Consider the following 27180-nt stretch of genomic DNA (forward strand, 5'->3'; position numbering starts at 1 on the left):
TAATCGCTACAGACTTATTGCACAGATAACTGGCCTTAATTAGCTCTCACATTAATCAACATTTGACGGATAATCAATTTTTTTCCAAACTGACCCAATCAACCGTCAGATTTCAATATTCCACCTATACAACGAACGATGTAAATAACCTACAATGTGTTACAATATGTTTAACAAACGCGGCCGGCACGTAAGCCCTTTCAAAAGTCTGAATGTTTGTTGCACAGATCGAACGAATGGACTATAACGACGCCGCTGTTATGCGAAGAAAAACGAAAAGTTACGAACAAGTGTATTTACAGGTGAAGGGAAACGATAAGTGAAAGTGAAACAAGAGGGCACGTGAAGATAAAAGGTAAATAAAAAATCACTTCGCTGCTGCTGTCCCAGATCAGTTGGTGGATACTTAAGAAACCGAAACGTTGCTGGCACGAAATTTTCACAAGTGGGAATGACATGGCAATAATTGTTATTAATACGTAAGACAAAATTTCCAAAGACTCAATTGCGTGATCGATGCGTCAAATGTATAACAGGTTACACGTATGTTCGCCCGAGGGATTTTTTGTGTATCAATCGTATATAACCGCTTTATTATTCTACGACGGACGTTAACCCCTCGTATTATGTATGCTTCGCTGAAATGCGCAGATAAGTTTCTAGCAGATAACGATAACGGTGTAAACGCCTTTCAATTTCTAAACAGCCCGTTCTGTTTTCTGGAATACTTGCACTTTTCTCTTTGAATAACCCGCTCTGCTGTTATTCAATGTACGCACAGTGAAAGGATTTGTTGAATTTACGAAACACAGCGTTGTATTATAAATTGTTATAACAATCGTAAAATATGTCGAACGAAACGTTTCTGCGAATCGTATAAATGTTATTTGATTCAAGAGGAAAATTGGTCAGAAAAACAATTTGTGTTATCCAGTGAGACCGCGTTTGTTTCAATTAATATAACATTTCCACTGTCTTACTTAATCACCATATTTAGTAAATTCAACCGGCTTTTTTGTGTGTTATGATACCATATAAAACAAAAACATATTTGAATGATCGACGCTTTGTGAAGATATGTAAATTGCAAACGTAAGAAATGCATCGATTTTATCGTGATTGTGATAAGATTATAACGATCATAGCACGCGACACGCGTATCATTGAAAAATTCACTGGCTTAAGTGCGTAGATTATACGAGACAGTAATCAGTTTTGCAGACGTGATATTAACAACTGCTAAAAATGACGAGACAAAACGTGGCGTTACACAGCTTTTTTGACAGGCAAAAACAAAGAAGCGAAGAAAAAGAGCGTTAGATTGTGTAACGAGGAGGCAAACTCGGTCTTTTCGAGCCGAGCGTAAGTTTGCGATATGAGTCGAAGGTGAGCCGAAGACGCGAGGCGAAAAACGAAGCATGAAATTGAGGTTAGGGTTGCGTCGTGTCAGGTTTCTTCGCGACAGCGCATGCGTGCAGACTTAAAAGATGTCTTTTCGGTACTCGGCGCATGCGCATTCGCAGACTCACTCGACCGGCATAGAAACGGGTACTTTGTGCACGAAAAAGACGCATGGGAGAACGCGTAAAACATACTCGCGTTACATACACATTATTCGGGTATCATAGGAGCATAAAAATTTGTTAAAGTTGACCCCGCGTAGAAAAAGAAAGGATGAATTCGTGAATTATAATGAAACCGAGTGACTCAAGTCTGGAGCTTGAAAACGATGAATTGATTAATAAGTATAATTGTTAATAGACTCACTGAAAAAAATGTCATTTGTTGTAGTACTAGAAAAATTCAGTAATACAAGTATCGTTAAAAAAACTGTTTGAATATTGTTGGAATTACGAAAAACGAGGGACGCCTAACCATTTTGCGCTATAGTCGATCCTTTATTGGTTATTGCAATGCAAAATCAGTTTGTGAGGCTTACTCTACTTTTTTAGTTAAACAAGGCTTTAACGTCAATTTATTCTTGCACGAGCGTTAAATTTTCGCTACAGTTGCAAGAAAATATATTAACAGTGATCGTAATGCGAAAGAATAGTAACGGATACTAGAGTTTCTGATAACAGCTAGAAAACTAATTTTCATTTTATACCTAGAACTATATTTTTCGATTGCGCTAAAAAACGAAAATAGTTAAGGACTGAGCGGTAACCGGAACTAAAAATTTCCCTCAGCGCTGTATTCGATACAATATAACCTCACCTCGTTGCGAAAGTAAGAGCAAATTATCCGCTGTGTAATAGTTGGCAATTTTTGCCAAGTGTCCATGTTTGAAACTGTGTTGAATGATCACACAAGTTTGTCAGTTTATTACCGATAGTAAATTATATCACCTTCTTATTCGCCGTAATAGCAGGCAATGCACATGATTTAGGTAAATTGCAATTGTCGTTACACGTTCTAATAAGGAAATAAGTTTTTTCTTTTTTCCTCTACGTAAATTCCGCATATTTCGAAAAGCGATGACTAAATGTCTGTTCCTGTTTTATTGGAAATATTTCCTCGACGTATATCCCGAAGGACGAATCGCAGTTGCTTAATCGATTTGTCGGCATTGTTAGAAAATAAACTGACATTCATCAGCAAGAAAAATGATTGCAATTAAACTTCCTCGAGATTCTCGAATAACGTTGAATGTTAATTTTCTATTCCGCTGTTTCAGAGAAGAAACTTTTTTTTACGAACATCTAATTTAATGCAATTTTCAAAGCCGCGATTGAATTACTCGAATATTCACTTCATTTTTTAATACCATTCGCTCTGGCGAGTCAATTTTCCGATTGTTTTTCGCGTCTGTCGCACGCGTCTGGGAAAGTTATCCGATAATGTATTGCAAAACCTACTTGTTGGATGGCGAAAATTTTTTGAAAAGAGCCGGAGCCTTGATTTGCACGTGTCCCCGATCGGCCAAGCCATGTATACCTAAGTTATACAGCGTTCGACTGATCGCTGTAAAAAACTGGTTTGAAAAATGAGGCCGAGCCGAGGAATTTTTGCAGAAGTCCGCAAAGGTCTTTCGGTATCTCGATACAGCTACGCCGATCACCTTTCCGTACATTTAGACGTAGAGTGTGCAGAAACTGAAGTAAGAATTCCTCCTTATGTAACTTTGCAAATGAGAAGTAGGTAATAAAAGTCGAATGAAATAAAATGAAATATTTGCCGTCGCACCGGCATCTCGTTTGGCGATGAAAGTGCAAAGGAGTGGCAACATCGATAGCCAATTTTAAATACACTTGAAGATGCGGTTAAGATCGCAGCTTCGAATTATTCGAGGCATTCAATTAAAGCCGATGCGTGGGCAGCTGATTGGCAAATATTAAAAAATACAAAATAAGACGAGGAAAATTGAATCACCGATTTTGGCACTGGATTACAGGCGTAATTTATTACGCACCGAAACGAGCCGTCATCGTTTCTTCACCGTCCCTGCACTGTCAACGGAAATTAAATTTTATCTTACTTGCAGCCTCGTGCACGTATAATGATCAGTTCGAGCCGCTTCTGCAATGCAGGCTCTCTGTTGTAACGCGCAATAAGAGACTACGAAATAAACTATCACGGTTGCACTCTGTATGCATCTATCGTACAGTTACGCAGGTAGGTAATACAGGTGTGTCAATGCCAGCTTCACGAGGTACGAACAACATGTTGTCTACGAGTTTCGTAATTTCGCGCGCTGCGGACTTACGGGAATCACAATGGATCATGATACGCGTCTAGATACGTCAACGTCGCGATGCATCGATCGATCTCTGCCTCTTAATTAACACCGAACTCTAAAGAAATTCCGTTCAATCTCTAACGAACGTACAGATGCGAAAATTTAACAATTTGTTGTGTCATAGTTGGCATGTATTTCAAAAATTTCACACTGAGGAAAATTTCATTTGTTACAGTAGCTAGAAAAATTGAGTAAAACAGGTATCGTTAAAAAAAAACTGTTTCAATGTTGTTGGAATTACGAAAAACGAGGTACGCGTAAATATTTCGCGCTATCGTCGATCCTTTTTTGGTTACTGCAACGCAAAATCAGTTTGTGAGGTTTACTCGACTTTTTTAGTTAAACAAGGCTTTAACGTCAATTTATCGTTGCACGAGCGTTAAATTTCCGCAAAAGTTGCAAGAAAATCTAGTAACAGTGATCGTAATGAGAAAGAATAGTAACGGATACTAGAATTTCTTGTAACAGGTGTAAAACTAATTTTCATTTTCTACCTAGAATTATATTTTTCGATTGTGGTAAAAAATGAAAATAGTCAAGAACTGAGCGGTAACTGGAATAAAAAATTTCTCTCAATCTATAAATTCGAAGCATACGAAAGCTTTCTAAATTTGTTGACATTTTTTCAATAACATTATATACACCGAGTGAAATTTCTAGTTCTGATTATCATACGGTCCTTAATTATTCTCATTTGTAACTTCGATTTAGGCGTTAGTTAACTGAAAAATTTAGTCTACCGTACAAACATTTTTAATGTCGGAATAACCAGAAAGTCTAGTATTGACAAGTATAATTACGCTATTTCGCTACGTTTGCCACATTTTCTTGCAATATCGACAATGTTTAATACGTTATTGTAAAGATACCCAGTCAAACAGTATTTTCTGATAACCATAACAAATTGTATTTTTTCGGTGTGTAATCACACTTAGTGGAACTTGACCTCGCCATTTTTAAGAGAATTTTACAATTATAATACTAATTATACTTATCCAATACTGACGTCCTGTCACGGAAGTCGCTCTACCGGTTCGCCTTTATGTAAGAAAAAACCCAAGAAATCTGCGGTTGCATCAGTTTCTTTCCTTTTTTAACGATAATAAGTAAAGATGAGATAATAATGCGGAAACTGATATTTCAAGGTTCCTGAATTTAACTAAGTCGGCGTTGTAATTTATTACACCTATACGCGATCAAGTCGACAACTGTTTGACTCTCTGTTGAAAATAAGGAAAATAAATGAAATAAGGAAAATAAATCAACCTAAATCATACGTAAGATAAAAAACGCATATTCGTTCGAATATTTAAACTTGGCGTATCGTGCTTTATATACATTTATACGGAGCATTCCACGTCGAATTATTAGTCCATGTACCTCATCCTCTTTGATTTTAATCACTTTTTAGTATGATGTTCATACGGTGCCGAAAAGGTCTCGGATTATTTTTTCAGATTTTTTTAGTTAACGGTGAAATGTTAAAAAAAATCGAAAAACTACCATTTTCGTGGAAAAACTAAAAACTTGCGAAGAAAGTAGTAAATATTGAGAACCCATTATCGCGTGTTGCTCAAGAATCATATTTCGAATCACAGAATCAGTGTGAATTTTTTAAGATTTAAAAAAGTACTTTGTATAAACTTCACCAGTGGCGGAAGAAAATTTGAAAAAATTCTCTAGAACCTTTTGGGTTTGTAAGAACATCGTACTAAAAAATGATCAGAAGGGGGGTGAGGTATGTACGTACGTGGACTGCTTTGACTTTGACGTGACATGCCCCATATACATTACACAAGAGTTATAAAATATCGAACGAATATGTTACCTTAGATAATTTGATAGCCCTCTGGGCATGGTCTTACGATACACAAATCACGCGATCAACTTATCCCGTCAATTATGATTTCGCATTTCAAACAGGTAAGGAAGGAAAAAATGAAAGAAAAACTTCCCCCGACATAAATATCAGAATAAATTACACACGGAAGGCTTGCATTTAAATTTTATGACGCAGGAGAGGAGATTCAGGGAATTGGAGTTTCCGATGAAATTTTTTTTTCCATTTTTAAGGGTGCATAATGGAGTGCAAGCCAAAATAATGAGGACGTATTTTTTGTTTTTCGTTAAAAATGATAATTTTTCATGTTATAGGTGATTGAATTTCACTGATTTTAATATAGGTATATATAGATATATCTTAACATGCGTGACGTCACAATGTTATAGTTTTCAATCTGTTATGTTAATGGCAATTTTGATTCGATCGAAAAAATAAAAAATACGTCCGAAATATTTTTTTCCAATCTACAAGAATATGAAATAAAAAAATTTCATTGCAAACCCCAATTGCCTTTTCAATTACAGGTGCCATTCATTCTGAGAGTGTTTATTATCTGCAATCCAGGTTCTCTGCAGTATTATCCGCAAATTCAGCTTCACCATAGTTACAAGGTAAATATATCCATGGTTTCATCAAAAATCCTCTTCGACCAACTATACGCTTCATGTGTTTCCTCAATGGTTTTGATTTTCACGCAACGTGTTCGCATCGTTCGAAATAGCCGCCAATTCCAAAGTTCGAAAAGCTTTCTGCGTTACAAATGCCAAACTGTGTAGTTCGAGCATTGATTAGGTATTACAGTTGATTTCGAAAAGGATCTTGAAAAGATTCGCGTAGCATTTTAAAATCGAAGAGTTTATTTTTTCATTCAATTGTATAACAAAATGTAATTGGAAATAATCTGGTTCCCAAAGAGGTGAGAGAGCATGTTTACGAATTGTTTTGTCAAATTATTCATCTAAAATTTGAACTTTAACAGTTGGAAGTTTGTAAATTAGTAAGCATTTCGAGATTCGTCGTAATCGTTGTTATTTCAAGCAATTAGAAAGTTGTACGATTTTCGATAGTCCAAGTACATTATGCGAGCATATTGCATGGAAGGCTCATCATTTACAATCGAGTTGTAAAATGAAAGATTTTCCATATCCTGGAAAATGTTAAGTACTCCTTGTTCGATGCGAGTGTGAGTTATGCGCGCAATTACATCACACGAAATGTAAGACAGCCGACCTGCGTTTTAGGTCCGCTGTTGTAACAACCGGCCTTCGGTATTCGCGTAGAAATCTGTAACGTTTGTAGGCCACGATATCCGAGTTAAAATTTTGGTCGCTTTATCTACACTTTAATTTATTCCGCAAGTATGAATTCTAAACAGCAATTGAAAGAGCTAGGAATGTATAAAACTAATTTTCTTCCACCGAATGGTATATTATATCCACCTGCAGTTATAAATTTCAAATCTAATCGTGCTAATACGAATAATCCCATATGTGTGACAAATTTGCACATTTGTCTCGTAGATGCGATAACGTCTCGATACTCGATGGGATTCAATGTGTTATAGATTTTGTCATCGCTGATCGATCATTGATTCGCAAATACTCGCCTGTCCTTAGATTATGATAAATTGCGGAAAGGAGCCTGGACGCGAGTGCTGGAAATGCGTGAATTCCACTAATCGGAAGAGATAACAATCAATCAATTTCGCCGTCACTTGTCAGATAAAAATTAAGCACTCGCTGATCCCACGATCAGCTAAGAAAGTACTCCGCTATCTCTGGCGTCACAAAGTGTACGTTACAGGTAGACAAGATATCGCGTCTTCCCTTCTCTCTCCATCGGAATTGTTTCACTCGTTTTACAGACAATCATGCCTTAAGAAGCCGAAAATTTTTCTGCGCACAATACAAGAGGATAATTAACACTTCGGGTCGAATGACCGGCTTTCATAGTCAACTCCTTTTTCAATGTCATTTGAATAATTACTGTACCGAACAATTAGACTGTGAAACTGCCTTGAATATAAGAATTCTAATTTGTTACATACATATAGATACCCGCATCCATGCGGTATAATATCGAGCGCGAAAAATGTGCTTTCGAAATTTCGAATGATAAATAGGACGACGTTCAGATATACGTATATGTATAGTCTTTAAATATCTGCGATCTGACCGGGTCGAAGTGAAAATTGTTGAAATTCGTCAGAGAATACTCGACTTTCTTTCGCGTTACGCATTCTAGCCCACGGTATGTAATTATTATACGACAACAGTTTCTGCCAAGTAGAAGCAAAGTTTCGCGTGACAATTGTGCATCAAGCAAAGCGTCTAACGTCACAATTGTACGTAGATACAATGATTAGTGTTGTTTTTATACATACTCACAGAGGTACTTCGGCGGTGATGATTGAAGTTGAATCAGAGTGTGATCAGAGAGACTTCGCACCAGACAGAACTTCGTTGTTTTCAGTCTAAGGTCGAGGAAGAGAACGAAAACGAGTAGATAATCGAAACGCGGAATTCCGCGCGGGCTCTGAAGTTGCGATAACAGAGACCAGGTGAAAAAAAAAAACTGGGTCTCCACCCGAATCGATCATGCGGTCGAATCGGCTGCTCTCCGATTGCGAGTAAAGCGACGCGGATTGAAACTCTGCTCTGCGAAAGTTACGTCCGCTCTAAAGTACTCGAGGCTTTAAACTCTTGCGTCTAGAAATTGTAAAAGACATCGAGCACGTCGAAAGACTGTATCGGCGGCTCGAACCAAACGGCGGAAATTTCGCGAGTAGGGGGAAGCTTGCGTTTCGCCTGCCGTTTTTAACGACTGGAGGGGGGGAATTGCCGCTGGAATAACAGACCCGTGATTAACGGGCACACCTAGTGTGACAGCCTAAAAAAAGGCGATTTTTGGGAATTTAGAAAAAAAGAAACAAAAAACTGCTTTGTCAATTATTTTAAAATTTCGAGGGTATATTTGTACATATTTTAAGAATAGGTAGTAAAATTTTTGAAGAAAAAAATTAAATATTTTTGATCTCCGACGGCGCTGAAAAAAAAAGGACCTCCACTGCCGCAGTGATTCCGGCCTTCTCCGTGGATGAAACCTGAAAAAAAAAAATTCTTGTCAAACTAGAAGATATCGTCCGTACAATGACGGCTTCCCCAGCGCCACCGTGCGGCGTGAAAAATGTGTAAAAAATGTTTTTTGAAGAATTAATAAGCAAGGAAAAAAATGCAAAAACAATTTTTCGAATATCTCTTATTTTTCCCCCCCAAAAAAATTGTTGAAAAATGTAAAAAAAAAAAAAAACAGGGGTCACAGTGGTGTTGTCCCTTAATTATTGTTGCGCAATCGTTAAATTTTCGCAACGGTTGCAAGAAAATATAGCAACAGTGATCGTAATGAGAAAGAATAGCAACAGCTAGAAAACTAATTTTCATTTTCTACCTAGAATTATATTTTTCGATTGTGTTAAAAAATGAAAATAGTTAAGGACTGACAATGAGCGGTAACCGGAACTAAAAATTACACGCATACAATTATCCCGTCATACTTCTCGCAGAGTTTGAGCTCCTCTTCCCTCCTCGCCGGTCGGCGAAATCCTTCCTCTCATCACCTGTCCAAATCCTGTCCAATAGGTTCTTCTCACAGCTGCAAACTCGTTTGGATTCTTTACGCGTATATCGTCCGAAACCGGAGCCTTTGGATCCAGGGACCACATTTATTCCCCCTCAATTCTTTCGCTTTCTGCGTATTGGGCAGTTATTATTCGTTCAACCTGTGTATAATTCACTCCATACCGAGTGAGACTTTGTGTCCGTGATCGCGGGTTGTTCGGCTATTTTTCGAAGTCATCCGATCGAGCTCATCATCCTACCTGTATGCTCTATTCCCTAAGAAAGAGGTGATTTTGTCATTCCCATTTTCGCCACTGAGAATTATCGGCGATCTTTCCCTGTTTTTGGGAATCGCTACCCTCGATTCTAACCGAACATATTAATTATTCACTCCCTCTATTCATATCCCGCCTACGAGAGTATCTTTTTCAGACTCACCCTGAGAACTCTGCAGAAATAGCTTAGACACTATTTTAGTTTAGTTTAGCCTTAGTTCTGGTTATAAGTTACCGTTTTTTATTGTCCATGTCGCTCATCTTTCTTTTTAGTAGTCACGTTCTTAACAATTTACTCATGTTTCGCTACCTATGGCATGTATTTATGAATGTTTATTATATCTATAAACCGTTTTTTGTTGATTATGTTTAATTGTAATATTATCCAACATTGCTATGGATGAATCAATATGCTGTTCCATTCTATTCTAATTCAATTCTTGATCAGAAATGCAACAAACCCTGGATTTCATTGGATCCGAATCCACGTCGTTGGATTCAAGAAATCTAGAAAGAGTTGTTTAACCGCTTTTAATAAATATGGTTGTACGAATCTCTGATGGTCTCTTACGTCATTATTTCAATCGCACTTTATAATAACTTGTTTTCCAGTCAGCGTTGCAATTTTTATGCAACAACTTTTCAACGTGTTTTCTACCGCATTTGGTATGCATATTTGACGTTGAGGACGAGGCATGACGAAGTGTACAACATTCTCATATGCGGTGACAATTAACGATGATCCCACCGAAACGTAATCGTTTCACGAAACGTAGAATCCAAAAATTTTGGAAAAGGATTAGTGTCTGATTTTGAATTTCAAATTAAGCTAATTCTAAATTCTAATGAGGTTCTCTGAACTGACATGGCCGAAAAGTACAAGGATAATTACTTAAAGCAGAGATCATCTCTGTTGAAAGTGACGTCAACCAGGCTAAAGGCTAATGAAAAAAAAAATTTATAAATAACGCTACCTACATGAGTCAAACTGAAGTGCTGGAAGCTGCAGACACGAGAATACCAACTAAAATTACATTCTCTTCGTATTGATGCACACCAAATTTTACGAGTTTATGCATTTCTCTGTGTGAATATCGGATGCTTCGATTCTTTATGACTGAGAAAAACTCTGACTTTCATACGAATAAACCAACGTTTCTTTGAAAATTTCTGGAAAACTATGCTAAAAAATGTTCACCAGTTGCGTTAATTTTTTATGGTACTTCATGAAACAAAAAATTTTTATAGCAGGTCAAGTTGGTCAAATAATAAATAAAATTCAAATCGACAGAAGATTAACGTGTGAACATTGGACCAACTTCTTAGATGTGAACAAATAGATCGCGACTGCCAAATTGTCTCTACTGTCGGATTCATTGTAGTTTGCTCAGTTGTTATCCAAGTTTTGGACAATCACAAGCGAAGAATACTTCCAAAGTTTTTAAAAACACGACAATATCCCTCGACTGTTTGACAAAATATTCATGTAATATCCTTGGAAAATCCAGCTGCAGAATGGATGGTTAACCTTGGAATCATACTATAGGCACGATCGATGTCAGCAGCATTTCTTGGTACTTTAACGGTTCAAGAATTTCCTGATCAACAAACATTGCGCGAATGTTTTGCAATGCGCTGCCAATACGATTACATCCATGTAAAACCCAACGGAAGCCACTGGCGGAGAGTTAAACCTTGAAACAAGATGTTTAATGCTTTGAAAAATTAAGTTTGTTACATTCTTCCAACGTTAGTGATGGCGATATTCAGGAAGAATGAAAAAGAGGATTTCAAGTCATGAATTCTCCGCGAAACCAACTCGTGATTAGTTCACCAGCTCCATTGCTCGCAAGGTCGGAACCTCTGTTATTGAACGCGTGTTCGAGCTCATTGCGCAATGCAATTGTCGTGTTTACAGCTGACAAAGGATCAATCAAAATGTGCATTGAAGAGCTCTCAATCGCATTCTACGGACCAGTGCCCTGCTAGAAATTAACTGAGTACTTCAAAGTAAATACTAAAGTATAAGCAATACTATGGATTATTTTTTAATCAAAACTGTAAAAATGTAAGGTTTTTTTCATTTTTATTTTATCAGTTCGCTTAAGTCTAAGGATAAATTAAGTCTGGTAAGTATAAAAACCAAGTATCGATGTGGGTCAACACATTTACTTTTTTGCTCTAATTGATTGAAATCTTCTCTGAAGATATCTGAAACGTATCAGGATTCGTTGCACATCCAGGACAGGTGTGGAGTGTTTCGTGAATAAAAATTTCACAGTCCAAACAAAAGCCTTGCTGGCATTTACCGCACATGTATACCTGAAACAATAAAACCATAGCTTTTGAGTTTCAAGTATCAGAATGAACATCTCCATGAAGTAAAATACGACATTTATATACCTATATAATGAATAATTTTGCCAATCCTACATTTCATAGCGCTCAACACGGATAATTTAGGGGAAAATAGGGGATGGTTTATGAAAATAGGTGGTTGTTAGGATTGTAAAATCTTTGCGCAGTTCCAGCGAAAGAAAACATTTGAGATGATGTTATATTTAATTTCGATGTGGACTTAGATATATTCAAATATCAAAGTCCACAGATCTTCGATGCGAAAAAAGCATAACAGCCACATTCGACTTACAAGTCAGAATAAAAATATGCTAGAACATTTTGCTTTTTCAGAAAAGTAAAGATATGACTTGAAATCGAAGTATTACTATAGCGATTTCGTAGATGTTATGCCAATTCTGTATTTTTGCTTGAAACCAAAATGTTTTAGCATGTTTTTAATAGAAATTGCATGTCGAACACGGCTCTTATTCTCTTTTTCGTGATTCAAACCTGTGCACTTAGTTAAAAATTTGGACGTAACCAGCTAGTGAAATGCTAATAAAAATTGAAAGAAGAGGACAAGCTGCCCAAAATAGGTGGTTTTGAGGGGCAAATGGTGTGCTTAAAAGTACATTTAGAGAAAACCTTCAGGCTTAGAGTGCTTACAGGGTACTTTTAGGGAAATAAGAAAACTATTGTGAAACCTGCAATCGATTGTAACTCACCTTCTTGTCTAATTGAGTAAGGACTCTTCTACACCCGTAGCATATGGAAGGAGAACCTTCGTAAGTTACTTCTTTATAGTTTTCAACCGGAAATAAATGGTGATAAGAACGAGCCAAATGTGGAGCTGATACAAGGGTCAGTCCACATGCTCGACATTCGACTGGTAATTCGCAATGTTTACTCAGACATTGTGGACATAAGTATCCAGTCGTCACAAGTTTACTGTCTTCTTCTGAACTTTCAACGTGGCTGAATGAAGGAATAGAAAATAAAAATTGAAACAATCATAATACAGGTACATAATACCGTTGTTTAAATAATAACATAATAAGAATAGTATTAGTAATGATCAAAGAAACTTATTTTGACTGTGGAGTAGTCTTCAAGAATTACAACAAATACTACTTGCCACATGCACATCGTCATTGGGGTTTCAGTGGTTGAATGCAATGCATGATGAGGGAAACCCATCTTCACCAGAGCCGAGTCTAATCTGGTAGCAGCTGCTGGTGGATCTACATGAATGCTCAATTGTTCTTTGAAATGCTTGTCATCCAAAACAACTCCGTGATCGCCACCAGTCGTGGTAGCCAAACGTTTACAGATATGCAATTCAGCAGCTAATCCTATCACACTACAGCGCACTCCTTCAGATTTCAAAATCTGTAAGTAGAATTGTAAGCTGATTATGAGAACATCACGAGCATTGTTTTTAAAAAATGCCCTACAATATCACAAATTATAATACCATGACGTACTTCAATCGTAGTGTTAATATCCCCTGGGTCACAAGTAGTTAGCGAACCCATCAGCACAAGAATTTCCCTACTTGCATGCGACGGCAGCAATTTCAGGGATTTTAGTGCCAGTTCTAGAGAGTTTTGAATCGATGGTTCACCCGTCAGAGCTGTAAGATGCAAGCCCTTCAATTCCTGAGATAGAAAAAGGTAAGTTTGCTAAGGTGACAATAAAGTTCAGGAAAAAAGTTGATCGACATTGATATAAACCTAATAAAGAGACTCTGATTTGAATGGACGAAATCCACACACTGTAAAATGCTTTCCATCAGAAAATCTCCACTATTGTGGGGGCTATATGATCGTTAATAATAGAAGAACAAGTGGTTAGAGATTCTTGAAGATTCAAATGATATTTAAGTACAGTGCAATACCTTGATGTGTTTCTTTGGGTTTCCGGCAAGTTCGCTCAATTTCTCAGCCCGTTTATTTCTCGTTATTATCAAACCTAATTGACTTATAGGATTTTGATCAAAGAATTCATCAATGAAATCTTCCAAAAGCTGAAATAAAATTTTTCTTTCAATTAAATAAAATTCCTTGACTTTTCACACTCGAAACTAATTTTCACAAGTATTTTCTGTCTGCAAAGTCCAAAATATATCAACTTGCTGTAGCATACGAAAACTTCAAACTTACGCTACTTAAATTCTCATTATTGTAGCAGATGTAAAAAAAAATTTTTTTTTTTTTTCGAAAATGATTTAGAGTTATTGAACAAATTCATCAAGTACAAATTGGATGTTGAAGCTCGACGTGACTGATGAAGAAAATGTGGATTATGCATACTGAGGAGAATGATGTAGATTTTAACTGAACCTTCCCAAACAATAAAACTGCCAGACTACTGTTGGTTTTTCAAGATAGTTACGCTCATGTAAACCTACTTTTACAGAACATCGTAATCTCGTTGGTTTCAAATCCTGATTAGACATAGCTTCGGAACAGTCTAGAACAATGTAAAGATGTCTCATCATTCCCAGCCTTGCACCGCCATGTCTTTCCGACTGACGTTTCCTCTTCGCTCTTTGAATAATGTCTGCCACCGCCCCTTCCAACAAGCCATCGTCGTCTTCCTTGATCGCCTCCCTGAAAAATGGTAGATATACAGTACTAATATGCTTGCATGTAAAAAAATTAGCCAATTTACCAAAGAAAAAATGGTTTGATCTTTAAATTGGTTGATTTGGCTGTGAATTTCTGATTAATTAAGCATAATTGTAAATTCAAGTCGCTGTTAATATCAAGTTATAATAGAGAGTTTTTGGAGGATGAGTGAAACCTGGTAAATTATGCGTAAGCCTAAAATATGTATGTAAATCTTAGGCTAATTATTGTATTGATCCACATCTGCTCATTATGGAAATTCAGTATTATTAACATTGTAAATTTTCAATCTCAATCAATTCGAACCTCAGGTGCAGTCTTTTTTAATGTTTGGTGACTGCAGGCACGGTAAATTCATTGAGTAAAGGTCTTAATTTGGTTGCTAAGCAATTACTGACATCTCAATCAGGGTTAAATTTAATCAGGGATAAAAATTAATCAGGGTTCTGAATAGCGTACCATGTTTTCTCATATCCTGTTTCCCACCGATATTCCTTTCCGTCATCCTCGTCAGCCATGGTTTGAATAAATCTAACATGTAAGGTGGTTGATGTAGATTGCAATTAATTTAGTTAATGTAAGAATAATTAGATTTTTATCCATATTCAAATCAATCTTACAGCTCGGATATTGATTACGCATAAGCTTCCTCACTTTCTACACAAATGCTCGCCTCAGCTCAAAAATGAAGAAATGTACACAAGATTTTGTAATCGAATTGACAAATCAAAAAGTATCGTAGACTTGGAGGTAAAAAATCTTTGACGAACTTAGTCCACTGACGTGTATTAATTTCGATAGAAATGATGTGTTGAACCTGATTTGATAAATTTTGATCATGACTTCATCTGCATTTGAAAAAATATCAATAAAACAATTGTCACACCGACTCATGTGTGTTTGATAACCTCAAATTTTATGGCATTTGAGGTTTTGATGAAGATCTCAATTCTCTACCTGTCCTTGATTTATTCTAAATATTAAACAAGATGCTGTGAAAAATAAGTAAGCATTAGCGCGCAGGTTGGCGCGAATCAAGTAAATTTCGGAGCTATGAGGTTAATTCGAAGGTTGGAAAAATTTTCGTACTATACCGTAGGAAATGGACGGATCGTAATTTATTTCCCAAATAATAATGTCGTTTTCGTAAATCGGAAGCGATCGAAGCCTTTATTTCACTTTATTTACTCTGTACATTACACAATAAAAGAACAAATGTGATCAGAGACATTATTAGCAACTTTGGTTAGTAGTAAACGAAGGTTATATTTGTTTATATCGCAAGGCATGCCAATATGGCGGTGAAAAAATTCTTGTAAGATTGTTTTATTCATTTTAGGTGTACTCCCTGGTTTATGGTAAGAAATGGGTGATAATAGTGATAATAACAATAACACATCTTAATAACAACAATAATAACGGATAACCGACGCCAGATACGATGCGTTGAACTGGCGCGAAAGTATAGTCAAATACTTAATTTCTCGCAATAGATGTTTATTTTTGAAATGCCGGGACGTGGAGTAAAACAATAACATTTTGGTAATTACATGTATAGACATATCATATCATCCAGCTTGTACATACCTATCGAGATAATTTAAGTACTACGTAATGTGTGCGTATCTTTTGGACAGAGCGATTTTATTGACTAAATATACTGGGATTATTCAGTGGTTGAACCACGAACGATGTGAAAAATAATTCTTAAAAATAAATTTCAACGGCTATTGATTTTCAAAGCGCAAACTCGAATATTCCAATCAAGATTCTAGCAAATCGAAATTATCAACTTATGTACTTGGACTACGCACTTGCGGATCCGGCTTCACCAGCGGGAGATTCAAACGAGTTTCTTCGAATGCCGAATAAAATAAGCTCTTGTACATTGAGCGATGAATCTTTTCACGTTATAAACGTCGCGGTAAATACTTTGAGTTCCGTATACGCCTGAAAAAATTCTCCAAATTTCGTAGTCGTGCTTTCAAACAAAGAAGGAATACATTCCCGCCAAAATTATTGTGCCGCCGTGGCGGGTGAGCGATATAGCGTTTGGCGCCACCGTCGCCAGACGCGATCGCTGTTTTTGTCCTGAGGATTGACGGGAATTTTCTATAATATCGTAGCTTCAACATACGATTATTATACGCCGGATCGTATTTAATTAACGCGCGTAAGTTTTTCTCAAATAAAAAATCCCCCAATCGACATTTATCATTTATCGGACAAGTGTGTTCGAAAATATATATTTGTCAAGAGGGGAAGCGATTCCCTGATTACCGCGATAGTTTTTATGGTGGAAGAGCCATCTTGACGAGGATCGGCTTGCTCGTGGACGGTGGACGGACTGTAGAAATTCATAGTCGTGTGTTGCTGCAGCGGCGGCAATGGCATCCCGATTAAAATCATCGAATTTAACCTCGGATTACAGATTCTATTAAAACATCGTGCGCTCAAACAACGCCGTTCAATAGGCCCGAAAGACCCACGCTTTACAACCGGGTATTTATTCTCCTCGGCTCTCATATCATAAAAATCCAGCGAAATTTTACGCCACTGGTTGTCGCGTTCATTCGACTCTACCACGCTCCCCAACCTCCTTGACCACTTTTATGCGGGAATGTCGGATTTCGTTCAAACCCCATTATGCCTAGCACATTTTTCACACTGTTTTGGTTTCATTTTAACCAATTGTGTATCCGAATGCGGCGACATTCCGTATTTTTTTTCCGAGCACATACACTAGCTGCAAAGTATAAATTTATCAAGATATTATGATTTTCAACAATATATGTTATGCACGGACAATTACTTGTTCCCTTGTTCTTATCAAAAATAAAATTTTGCTAGCAGTGTTACAACGACGAGATAAAAATCTTCATCTCTATTTGTTAAACCAAGAATTTATTCTAGAAAATAATCGTCCGCAAGAAGATTCAAAGACACTAGTCGCAGCAAGATGGAGGGAGGTGATGGCCCTGCAGCCATAAACAAAAATCCTGCTGCGATCAAAGGTAACTCTAACTTTCATTTATACACGCATACACATAATAGACCAGGCAGCACGGTGGTACATCATTTTCAAGAACCTGGTGCTCCGGTATTCTATAACGTACAAGGCTCGCAGCAATTCACTTTCCGCTCTTCTTGAGGCAACTCACTATTCTTGAGGCAACTCGCTATTCTTGATGCAACCAGGTAGGCTCACTTTAAAGCAATTCGAGTAAAGTTCAGTTGTTTCTACAATATCAATGAGACTGGGTTTCTAATTACTTTTTTCTGAGGTTTAATTCCATTTCAATCCCAATAAGTTTATCAGATTCAAGTTCGTAATGGTATTGTAATCATGAATTTTTCAAAAATTTGCTATTTTGCAACTTTGGGATAACGCGAAATTAAGTAAACCGTAACACAGCATCAAATATCTCAAATTTTGTAAATTGAACTTCTCCAGTTATTCTGACGATACAAAATAGTAGTTCTGGTTTCAACATCTCGTTGTATGTTAAAGTTACTAATTTCAGCCATATATAAGTTTAGCAATTTTAAGTTCAGTTTCGGATAACTGATTATTGATAAATATCTCCATTCTTTTAATTGTTTTGATGCTTGTGGCTGATAGGGTCAGTTTTTACTCGAATACATTTAATCGAAAAGGCTTCCCAAAAACTTGATATTCGGGATGTCTTATCGCAATCACAATAGTAAGACTAAAAAAAAAATTTTATAATTTTCCAACACCCCAATATTTCCAGGAATACACAACAAACTTGACGAGTCTAACGTAATATATAGGATTAATTTTAAAACTCCATGAAAAAATTCACCAAATATACCCGACTTACAATTAGCTAATAACAATAATTCCGTTGATTCAAAAATCATCTTGTTTGACAGCTTGGTGATGTTTAGTGCAGCATTCACTCGATGTGAAAGTTGTAAATTGAAACTAAGAATAGTGGTTTCAGGACTCATGCACTAAAAATAATAGTCGATATTTTTTATTTGAAAGAATATGCAATAAATTTCACGAGTTACTTTGTCAAATCAAAGTCAGATACTTCACTTTTCTGAGATACGTTATCTATCACAAGACCTGTTTATACAATCAAAATTCATTATTCAAAAGATATAAATTGTATCGAATTTTCTACAGCTGTGCTATATTTCCTTTAACCAATTTATCAATTTCAATCGATGTTGAATACACTGTAATGGTATTTGGTACTGTAATTTTGGTTCAAAACTGAGTATGCGCCTTTGTAGATTTAACCACAAGATTTTTCTAATGCTGTCAAAACATGGTTTTCGCAATTTTATATATGGAAAAATATAATACTTTCTACTATAATATTTTTATATTTCAATGGTTAAAATTTATACCTGAAATTGAATTGTCAATAAGATCCTTGTGTTTATACCTCGTTTGAATCTTTTCTACAATGTATACTTGACTGAGATTTATATCCCTGATCAATCGTTATCCACATTCCTATGTCAAACAGTTTCATTTAGGCTATATACCTGGTTTTCCAGTGTAGAGATGATCTACATTTACTTATAGCATAAACATTTCATCAATCAAATCGTCACTACTTACATACCACATTCCGATAAATACTCCTTTTTTCCCTTGTAAAGATTAAGGTGACCCTTATTCAGGCCTTGGACGAATTTCCTATCAGTTGCCCCTTTCAAATCACTTCCAAATAATTTAAAAACAGTACCTCAACTTTTTTAGACTTTTATCTCAACTCTAACTCCTGCCTGTGAGAGTGAGATGAAAATCTAAAGAAAAAAGCATGTTGTTTTTAAACTATTTGGAGCCGATTTGGGAGATGACGTATAATAAATTCGACTAATCCCTAAATACGGACCACCTTAGTAAAGATTCCATTTGAGACGATAGAAAGAAACATAGATTCATCTTCCACTGTAATTTTTCAGACTTTGTACCAATATTTTGGTATTTTACTGGTTCCATTTCCTTTGTCATCATAGTGTACGGAATATAAATCCTATACCCAATATTTTTTCTTTCAAAAACTCATAAAGCCTAAACATTGTAAAGTATTTGACTTAATCGATTGCCATTTTATTCAGTGGCGCAAGAGGAAATGGGAAAGCTCGACGTACTAGTCTGCGGTCAATGTCATTCTGTGTTTCACTTTATCGAAGAATTCCAGGAGCATCGCACTACCGAAGGGGCATGCTCCAAAGTGTCACATTTTCGTGAAAATAGTAACGTTAGTATTCAAGTCTATCAAAACACTATATCTGTTAATAACTTCGCTATTAAATAAACTGTATATTATTGAATCCTAATTTTTAGAATAAAAAAAAAAACGAAAATGATAAACTTTACAGAATGAACAAAAGGCACAAGTATGGGCATTCCTCCTTTGGAAGGATTCACAAATACAGCAGGAAGGCACCGACAGGGATGCGGCCAATTCATGGAAATTGTATCAGAAATGGTGTAAAATGGATACTCACATTAGAGATTCTTGGATCGCAGCTGGAAAAACTATCCAAACATTTACGAAAATCAGCAATGCTAAAATGCAAGAAGTATCCGTGCGTCAACAGACTACTGTTAATCCTGAAGGTAATTATAACAATTTACAATATAAACATATATGTCTTTATTTCATTTATGCGAATTATCTTAAAACTTTAATCTTTTGAGTATATCTTGGAAAAAAATTCCCCAATAATATTGTTGCATAGTGAGGGTGATAATATTGAAATGAATTTGTACAATCAGGAGTAAAGCGAATGATAGTTCGCAAAGTAATTCGGAATGGGCAACCTGACGAAGTGGCAGAGTCTAAGAAGGAAGTTGCCAAACCAGTTGAGACAAAAACTTTGGTGAAGGTTTCTGAACAGATTGTGGGTGAGCAAGAGAAGAAAGACGTACCTCAGTTAAAGCCGCCAATAAAGCGTAAGGTAAGAGAGAAATACGGAGTGAATGAGATGAATTTATAATTCGAGGATTGAAATAGTTCTGACCCTCCTGGAGAAAGTTGACTGAACTGAACTGTGACACGATTATTTATGACCTACACATTATAGATGAAACCTGCTAAGCTGCCTGGTGAAGAGGATGGCGATTCAAGCGATGAAGAATATGTCGTTGAAAGAATTTTGGCCAAACGATTTAATCCAAAGAAAAAATGCTTCGAATATTTGCTGAAATGGGAAGGATTTCCACAGTAAGTTGTTACTAAAATGTGACATGTGGAGATTTATCAAGTTTTTGTACTACTAAATTATCTACTTTATTGCCCTATGAATTGTCAGATTTAATTGACTTATTTTCATTTTATACGAAGGTATTCAATTGTTTATACAGTCAATCGTTTCAAAATTGTTGTAGTGAGCAAACCACGTGGGAACCAGCGGAGAATATGGAAGCATGTAAACATCTTCTTGATGAGTTTGAGCGAAGTCTCGCCAAGCAGAAAGAACTCAAAGCAGCACAGCAGCAAGCGGCTGCGCTAAAGTCAGCCGCAGCTCGACCTTCCCTGCCTGCACCAAAACCAACTCCTAAGCCTGAATCTGGCAAACCTGGGCCGAGTAGTGCTGCTCAAGCAACGTAAGTGTCTGTGTTTACGACAGTTCTATTCTGCTCATTGAAACTGACCATCAGAAGGTCATGTAATATGGTGTCAACAAAGTTCACAACCTTTTATTTGATTTGTAGGAGACCTATGCGATCTAGTAAGTCCAAGGCTATGAACCAAGTCAGACAGTGGTGCGGTTCGATGAAAGATGAAGAGAACGAACGTGAGTCACAATTGTTAGCCGAATACCTTCAGTCATGTATACATATTACGTGTAAAATTTGACGAGAATGTTTTTACAGTGCTAGGAAAGAGGCGCAATACATTTTCGGATAGCGATTCAGAAGAAACTAGCAGCGTTAATGCAAAACGAATGAAAACTGATACCGGTAGTGACGATGATTGGTCAGGAGACTCTGAAGATGAATCGATGGGCCGTAGTGACGTTATACAGCGAGCGTTCAATCGAGCAACTGCACAATCAAATGGATCAAATCGTGCAGTTGTCTCAGGAACTGATCTTGCAACTTCTTTAGGCCTACAGTCACCAGAGGCACCAAAATCTGGTCAAACTCCAGTCCTAGTAGCCAGTGCTAAAGGCGTCGTTAAAGTTGACCCGAAACAAATGCCAAACCTAACATCTGGAGTCTATGTAATGTCAAGGAAAGATGGTATAATAAAACTGGATTCATCACCAAGTGGTAAGCTTGGCGTTAAAGGATCCCCGACTACACAAGGTGTCCTAATGGTACAAAATCGCGACGCTTCTGGCGTGGTCCGTAAACAAGTTCTTTCTGCTGGACAACCTACTTCCACTATAACGCCAGTGAAAGTTGTCTCAAAGCCCGATGGTAGCCAAGTCGTAACTCAAATGAAGATAGTATCTAAAGGATCTTCTCCAAAGGCCGTAAATACAATGGTACAGAAACAAGAGCCTATCAAGATTCAACCAAAGCCTGAGGTCAACCAACTACAACAAATCCATGTTGTTACCGCTGTGCCAAACCTACCAACAATGGGATTGCAGCCCAGAATGAGTGCTGGAATACGAGGCAACCTAGGAACCGCACAGCGTGGCGTTAACCGCCCATTGCTAGCCAGAACACCACTTCGAGGTACGACACCTACTAGTATATTGGGATCTACACTTCGTACTCCAGTCAGAGCTCCAGCACCCAAGCAATTACAGGGACAGCAAAGTAGACAAATCCTTCAGAAGCGTCCCTCCACTGGAGCCGTGCAAAGCCCTACATCCGCAAGTAGTCCTAGTCCTGGTATGACGCAAGTAAAGCCGAAGTACACTGTACTTAGCGCCCAACCAAAACAGATGCAGAAAACTATAGGCAGTCCTCAAGCTAAACAAGGACCAAGGCCTCAGCTTGCTAAACAACAGTCGCTGCTTTCACCTCAGCAAAAATTATTGATGGCTAAGAAGAAAGCACAGGAAGCAGCTGGAGTGCACAAACCTGTTCGTGGTCTCTTGGCCGGTGCCCGCGGAACTCCAGGACGTGGAAGAGGCAAAACTGGTGAAGCAGCGTCCGTAACGCCTGGTGCCAACAAACCGAAAGAAAGTAAGCTCGCCGACGGGGATGGTTTGCATATGGAATTTCACGAAGTTGGTTCTGAAGAGAGTAGCAGTGACGGTGAGCCCGAACCTTCTCTTGATTCAGGGCCAATTCCTCCCATTGAACCCGATAGCCCGCCCCGTCCCTTCACACTCTGTCCTCTGACAGGTCGCATCGTGGGTCCGGATGGAGAGCCGGTGGAACAGCCTGCCGAACAAACACCTGAGCCTACCCCAGCTGCAACTCCGCAAACTACAAGTGGTACCGTTGCTGTCGCTGCTGTTGCTACTAGTGATGCGGTTGTTACAACCAGCACAACCACCACCACAACTGCCGTTGTTGCAGACGCTAAAAGCGACATAGTCGATACGACTACTACAACAACAACCACAACTACAGCAAGTGCTGAACTGGTTTTACCGTCGCTAGATTCTCTTACCGAAGGAACTGGCATTATGAGGGTAGAGATGAGCCCAGGTGGAACGACGGGCACTATTGTCCAGACTAGCGAAGCAACGCAAATTAACTTATCAGACGTAGCTGTTGCTGCAACTGCTGCTCCAGACCTTCCTTGTCTGGATGACAGTGCTCCGCCCGCTGTAACGGCAATGACTACCTCTGCGTCAACTTCGCTGACAGAATCAACGTCAGTAACCGAAATTCCGGCTGTTACGTCTTTGACTACAACTCCAACTACCACAGCTGCTGTAATTTCTACCATGGCTATGACTTCACCTGCAGCTACAGTGTCGACTTCTGTTACTGCTTCTCCGGTTTCGACTGATGAAAAGACTGACACCAAAGTTGACGATGATAAAAAGGTCGCTGAGGATACCTCTGGTTTGGTAACTATAACCAGTGAAGATGGTGTGGTTTATCAAGTGACTAGTCAAGGTGAAGACGGTCAAACCTTACTGGTTACGCAAGGTGCTGATGGCGAACAGCAGTGTGTCTATGTCACGACTGAGCAACAAGGTGATGATGGTTCCGTGTTGACATTAGACCACGCAGTGGCTGAGGCTGTTGCCCAACTAATGCCGGATCAAGTGAATCTCACCCCTCAGTTCTACGTCAAAGAAGGAGATGCTGAATCCTCTGATAGTCAAATGGTAATGTCTATTATGGATAATAATGGCACAGCTGTTCCAGCAGGGCAGGAAGATGCTGATGGGCAAGCTCAGGTTGTTGCACAAGTCGTACAAGCTGATGAACCTACACCAGGTAATTATTTCTAGGTGTCACAAGACGTTTTACATGTTGTAAAAACATATTCGGGTGTTTATCTTTTACTTCAAGATCTTACTACTCATTAAATATGCATGGTATTACAATAATTATTTGCAAACACATACCTTATGTACAGTACAACAAGAATAGTAATGTTCAAATGAAAATGTACAGTCTTTATAATAAGTAAGATTCAAAACGCTTGACACATGCACCCAGCAATGACAGAAGCTTTTTTGGATTTTCATATTCTACCTATGAATACTTATGATTTTTAAGAAACAGTTTTCTGAAAGTTTATCATTACTTACAGTCAAGTGTGAAACGATTAAAATATGTTGTGGTTCACAGGTGGCACTCGCCGAGTGGTACTATTATTGCCGGATGGACATTTAATGATGACTGAAGTAGATGAAGAGCAGTATGCAGCTTTAGAACTGGACAAGTGAATGGAATTTCGTACATTGACATAAGTGAAGAGTTGAAGAATTTTAAACCCAGTACAGTGTTATGCCTTGGAATCTGTGTTAACAAAAGGGTAACATGCAAGGGTTGTACATATGTAGAAATACGTTCACTTCGTATGGTAAAAATATGATAGACATTTCGGTTGACCAGACAGGTATAATAATGATTGTGTGGTTGGAGTTTTGTAAAAACAAGTATCAAATAAGACAATCTAGGCTTATAGATTTAATTGATATTATGTTTTAGAAGTTCATGTCTCAATGTGTAACGGTACTTGCTCACTCTTGAGTTTCTATGTCTTTTATGTATAAACATACAGCGCATCTGCCGTCGAGCAAATAACATTTTAAAATTAATATTATTATTATCGCTATATCCATAGATTTGCGAAGCATTGTATTTTTAGATTAGTAAAGTATACACTAGGATTTTATATTAATCATATTGAACATCGTTTGAAAATTATTTTCCTAGATGGATAATTAATTTGAGTATATTTAGTAAACATGTAAATAACGCAGCAGCACATTCGGTTGTATATTTTGTACTGGATGAAAACCGGTACAAAAAATGTGGTGTAGTGACATCAAAATGGTATGAAACCAATTTTCAACTGTACCTATGTACTAGTCCCGTACGCCTAAACTTGATTTAACTGAGAACATGTAATATTTTAGACTTTTCTTTCATTGATATTTTTTTCTTTCCATTTTCATTTTGTGAGCAAGAACATCATTGGTGCACATGTATACAGATTTCCTTCCTTTCTCGTGGCTTTTTCGGCTATTTAATAATCATTTACAACACATATCCTGCTTTACATGGTCAGAAACGCACAGTTAGTTTCCTATTCGAAATGTTCTTGACAACAGAATCGAACAGCTTACCCATTTTACTTAACCGGAAAAATTTCATCTCATTACTTATTCGGTATCCCTTACTTGTCCACCTTGTCCACTTCTGTAAATTCTCTGCCGTTACTTGTATACGTTCTCTGACATATTTTGAGCAAATACAAACTGTGTCGAACATATAAGTTACACATATATTAATTTTAAATACTGCTGTATTAATGATAAAGGTTTTTGTCATGTCTATACAAATAGGTGCTTATGCGCAGGTTTGAGGATCGGGCCCATTTTTTAATGTGGTCAACATGATAAAGTTGGAGTTATTGGTATTTTGATATGTGCGCATAAGTCATGGTCACATCCAGTTCTGTCTCATGCAGTTAAATTTGGATTAAGCGTACAGTAACCAGTTTTTCATCTAATTGATTGATTGCAAATATGCGATAAAATATTAATAGTAACTACGGTATTTACGTACATATGTACGGATTGTGTGGATGCAGGAAGGTTGCAAGTTTCCATGAAATGTAAGATCCTAGTATTTTACTTACATGACTTCTGTACATAATATTATCATAATACATCTTTATATAGCAATTGTTTTTTTTTTGAAATAAACAATATCTACAAAATTAATACGATATCCCTGATGTTTTCAACTTTTTTAAGTATCTAATTACGTAATATCGCTCGTGTATCATCTATTATAAAACTAGTTTATTCACTGGTCTAATATACGTTTAACAAAAGAAGACTTCATACAGAATTGATTTGACTAAACAGCTGATGTCATTATGTTTCCGTTTATTCCTCATTGAATCAGAAAGTCATCATCTAGACAATATGGAACCCTTACCTTTGATACCATGTAATGAGAACGATATTATTCCAGAAATGGGATGTCTCGTGCGAGAAATCTTTCAAAATACATTTCAAGTCAATGCTGCAACTTGGCAAATGTCAATGAACCTCTCAAAGTCATGCCGACAAAATTCAGAGATGAAAGAAATGGCTGAGCAAATACAGACGGTAAACGGAAAACGTTTAACTCGTTTTGAAATGAAAAATACTCTATTTTAAATACATTTTTCTGAGGACAGTTAAAATATTGTTTCCTTTATCTTTTCTTGCCTTCATTTTATAAATAGGAAATGGTTCGTCATAAAAGGATTCACGATGACATAGAGTATGCTGAAATGCAGATAATGAAATCTCAAGGATATCAGCTGTGCAGAGATGAGAGGATTATGTCAAACGACAGAGCCATGGAAATAATACGCTTGAAACGTCATCCACTGTACATTGATTTACATCCAGATATTGTAAAAAAATATCCTCTTTTGCAATCAGATGACCTCTTACCTGCAACTCACGAGTGTTGTACAGGTTTATTGTAATTTTCACAATATTGTACAATTCTAAGTCCAAAGTATATGACGATGAATTGAACAAACCTTGATTTGCAAGGATTTTTATAAGTAAGACGAACCAGTACGATAACTAAGATTCAACTTATTCAGTATATTCTTGGCCTCTTTATATGCTTCTTCGATGTGGTCTACATATTTAGATTTCTTTATGTTGGTTGATTATAGATTTTCGACTGCATGAGACAGATAGACTCCGTATGAAGAAAAGATTGTACAACAGCAGAGACTCATTATTAGATGAAAAATTATTGCCAACAATCGTGTCTCAAGTTAGCAGATTTGATACTGAGATTGAGCAAAAATCAAGGTATTTGTTGACTAAAGAATTCATGTTTAATTTCATTACATATGTGGTTGAACGGATGCAAAAAATATAAAGCAATCCGAATTCAACTCTGATTATCGAGTTAAAAATATAGTTACATAGCGATTGTACTCATTTGTCTAAGAACGATTGTCAGAAATGTGAGAACTCGAGAAAGATCGACAACCACAAGGATGGCTGTTCGTAAAAGAAGTATAATCAGATCAGAATACACCAAAAGAGTTTTGATTGCGGAACCAGAAGAACTACTTTTTCACAATTTTCAGTACAATAAACTGTATAAGGTATGCATTCATAAAAGTAA

At 37.1% G+C, this 27180-nt stretch overlaps 3 protein-coding genes across 10 annotated transcripts in view; 1 reads left to right on the top strand and 2 right to left on the bottom strand.

The window, feature by feature from the left end:
• Window positions 1-8318, bottom strand: part of LOC124182928 (cationic amino acid transporter 3) — a 16710-nt gene extending 8392 nt beyond the window's left edge. The window contains exon 1 of one of the 2 annotated variants that reach the window (XM_046570752.1): window positions 7970-8318. The gene's annotated coding sequence lies outside the window, so the exon portion shown is untranslated. Of the gene's footprint in view, window positions 1-7965 lie in introns of both variants that reach the window. The other variant, XM_046570753.1, reaches the window with a different exon arrangement.
• A 3335-nt stretch (window positions 8319-11653) lies between these two features.
• Window positions 11654-16760, bottom strand: LOC124182273 (general transcription factor IIH subunit 2). Of its 3 annotated transcripts, none has more exons than XM_046569295.1 (8): window positions 16725-16760; window positions 14904-14975; window positions 14225-14426; window positions 13712-13840; window positions 13299-13472; window positions 12950-13203; window positions 12540-12789; window positions 11654-11796 (listed from the first exon to the last, which is right to left on the bottom strand). In XM_046569295.1, exons 2-8 carry the CDS (start codon window positions 14960-14962, stop codon window positions 11656-11658), a joined length of 1209 nt encoding a protein of 402 aa, XP_046425251.1. In that variant the 5' UTR covers window positions 14963-14975; window positions 16725-16760; the 3' UTR covers window positions 11654-11655. The 3 variants fall into 3 exon arrangements, with proteins under 3 accessions (XP_046425251.1, XP_046425252.1, XP_046425250.1); XM_046569296.1 differs by lacking the exon at window positions 16725-16760 and adding an exon at window positions 16032-16143; XM_046569294.1 differs by lacking the exon at window positions 16725-16760 and adding an exon at window positions 15534-15788.
• LOC124182272 (serine-rich adhesin for platelets) lies at window positions 16484-25757 on the top strand. Of its 5 annotated transcripts, XM_046569292.1 has the most exons (11): window positions 16484-16617; window positions 17358-17458; window positions 19548-19690; window positions 19812-20052; window positions 20212-20393; window positions 20520-20659; window positions 20821-21042; window positions 21151-21233; window positions 21313-22581; window positions 22744-23796; window positions 24154-25757. In XM_046569292.1, exons 2-11 carry the CDS (start codon window positions 17404-17406, stop codon window positions 24249-24251), a joined length of 3486 nt encoding a protein of 1161 aa, XP_046425248.1. In that variant the 5' UTR covers window positions 16484-16617; window positions 17358-17403; the 3' UTR covers window positions 24252-25757. The 5 variants fall into 5 exon arrangements, with proteins under 5 accessions (XP_046425248.1, XP_046425244.1, XP_046425246.1 ...); XM_046569288.1 differs by having other exon boundaries at window positions 21313-23796; XM_046569290.1 differs by having other exon boundaries at window positions 16485-16617; window positions 20824-21042; window positions 21313-23796.
• Window positions 25758-27180: the final 1423 nt, after the last annotated feature.

The sequence above is a fragment of the Neodiprion fabricii genome, chromosome 5 (assembly GCF_021155785.1).
Source record: "Neodiprion fabricii isolate iyNeoFabr1 chromosome 5, iyNeoFabr1.1, whole genome shotgun sequence".
Lineage (NCBI taxonomy): Eukaryota > Metazoa > Arthropoda > Insecta > Hymenoptera > Diprionidae > Neodiprion > Neodiprion fabricii.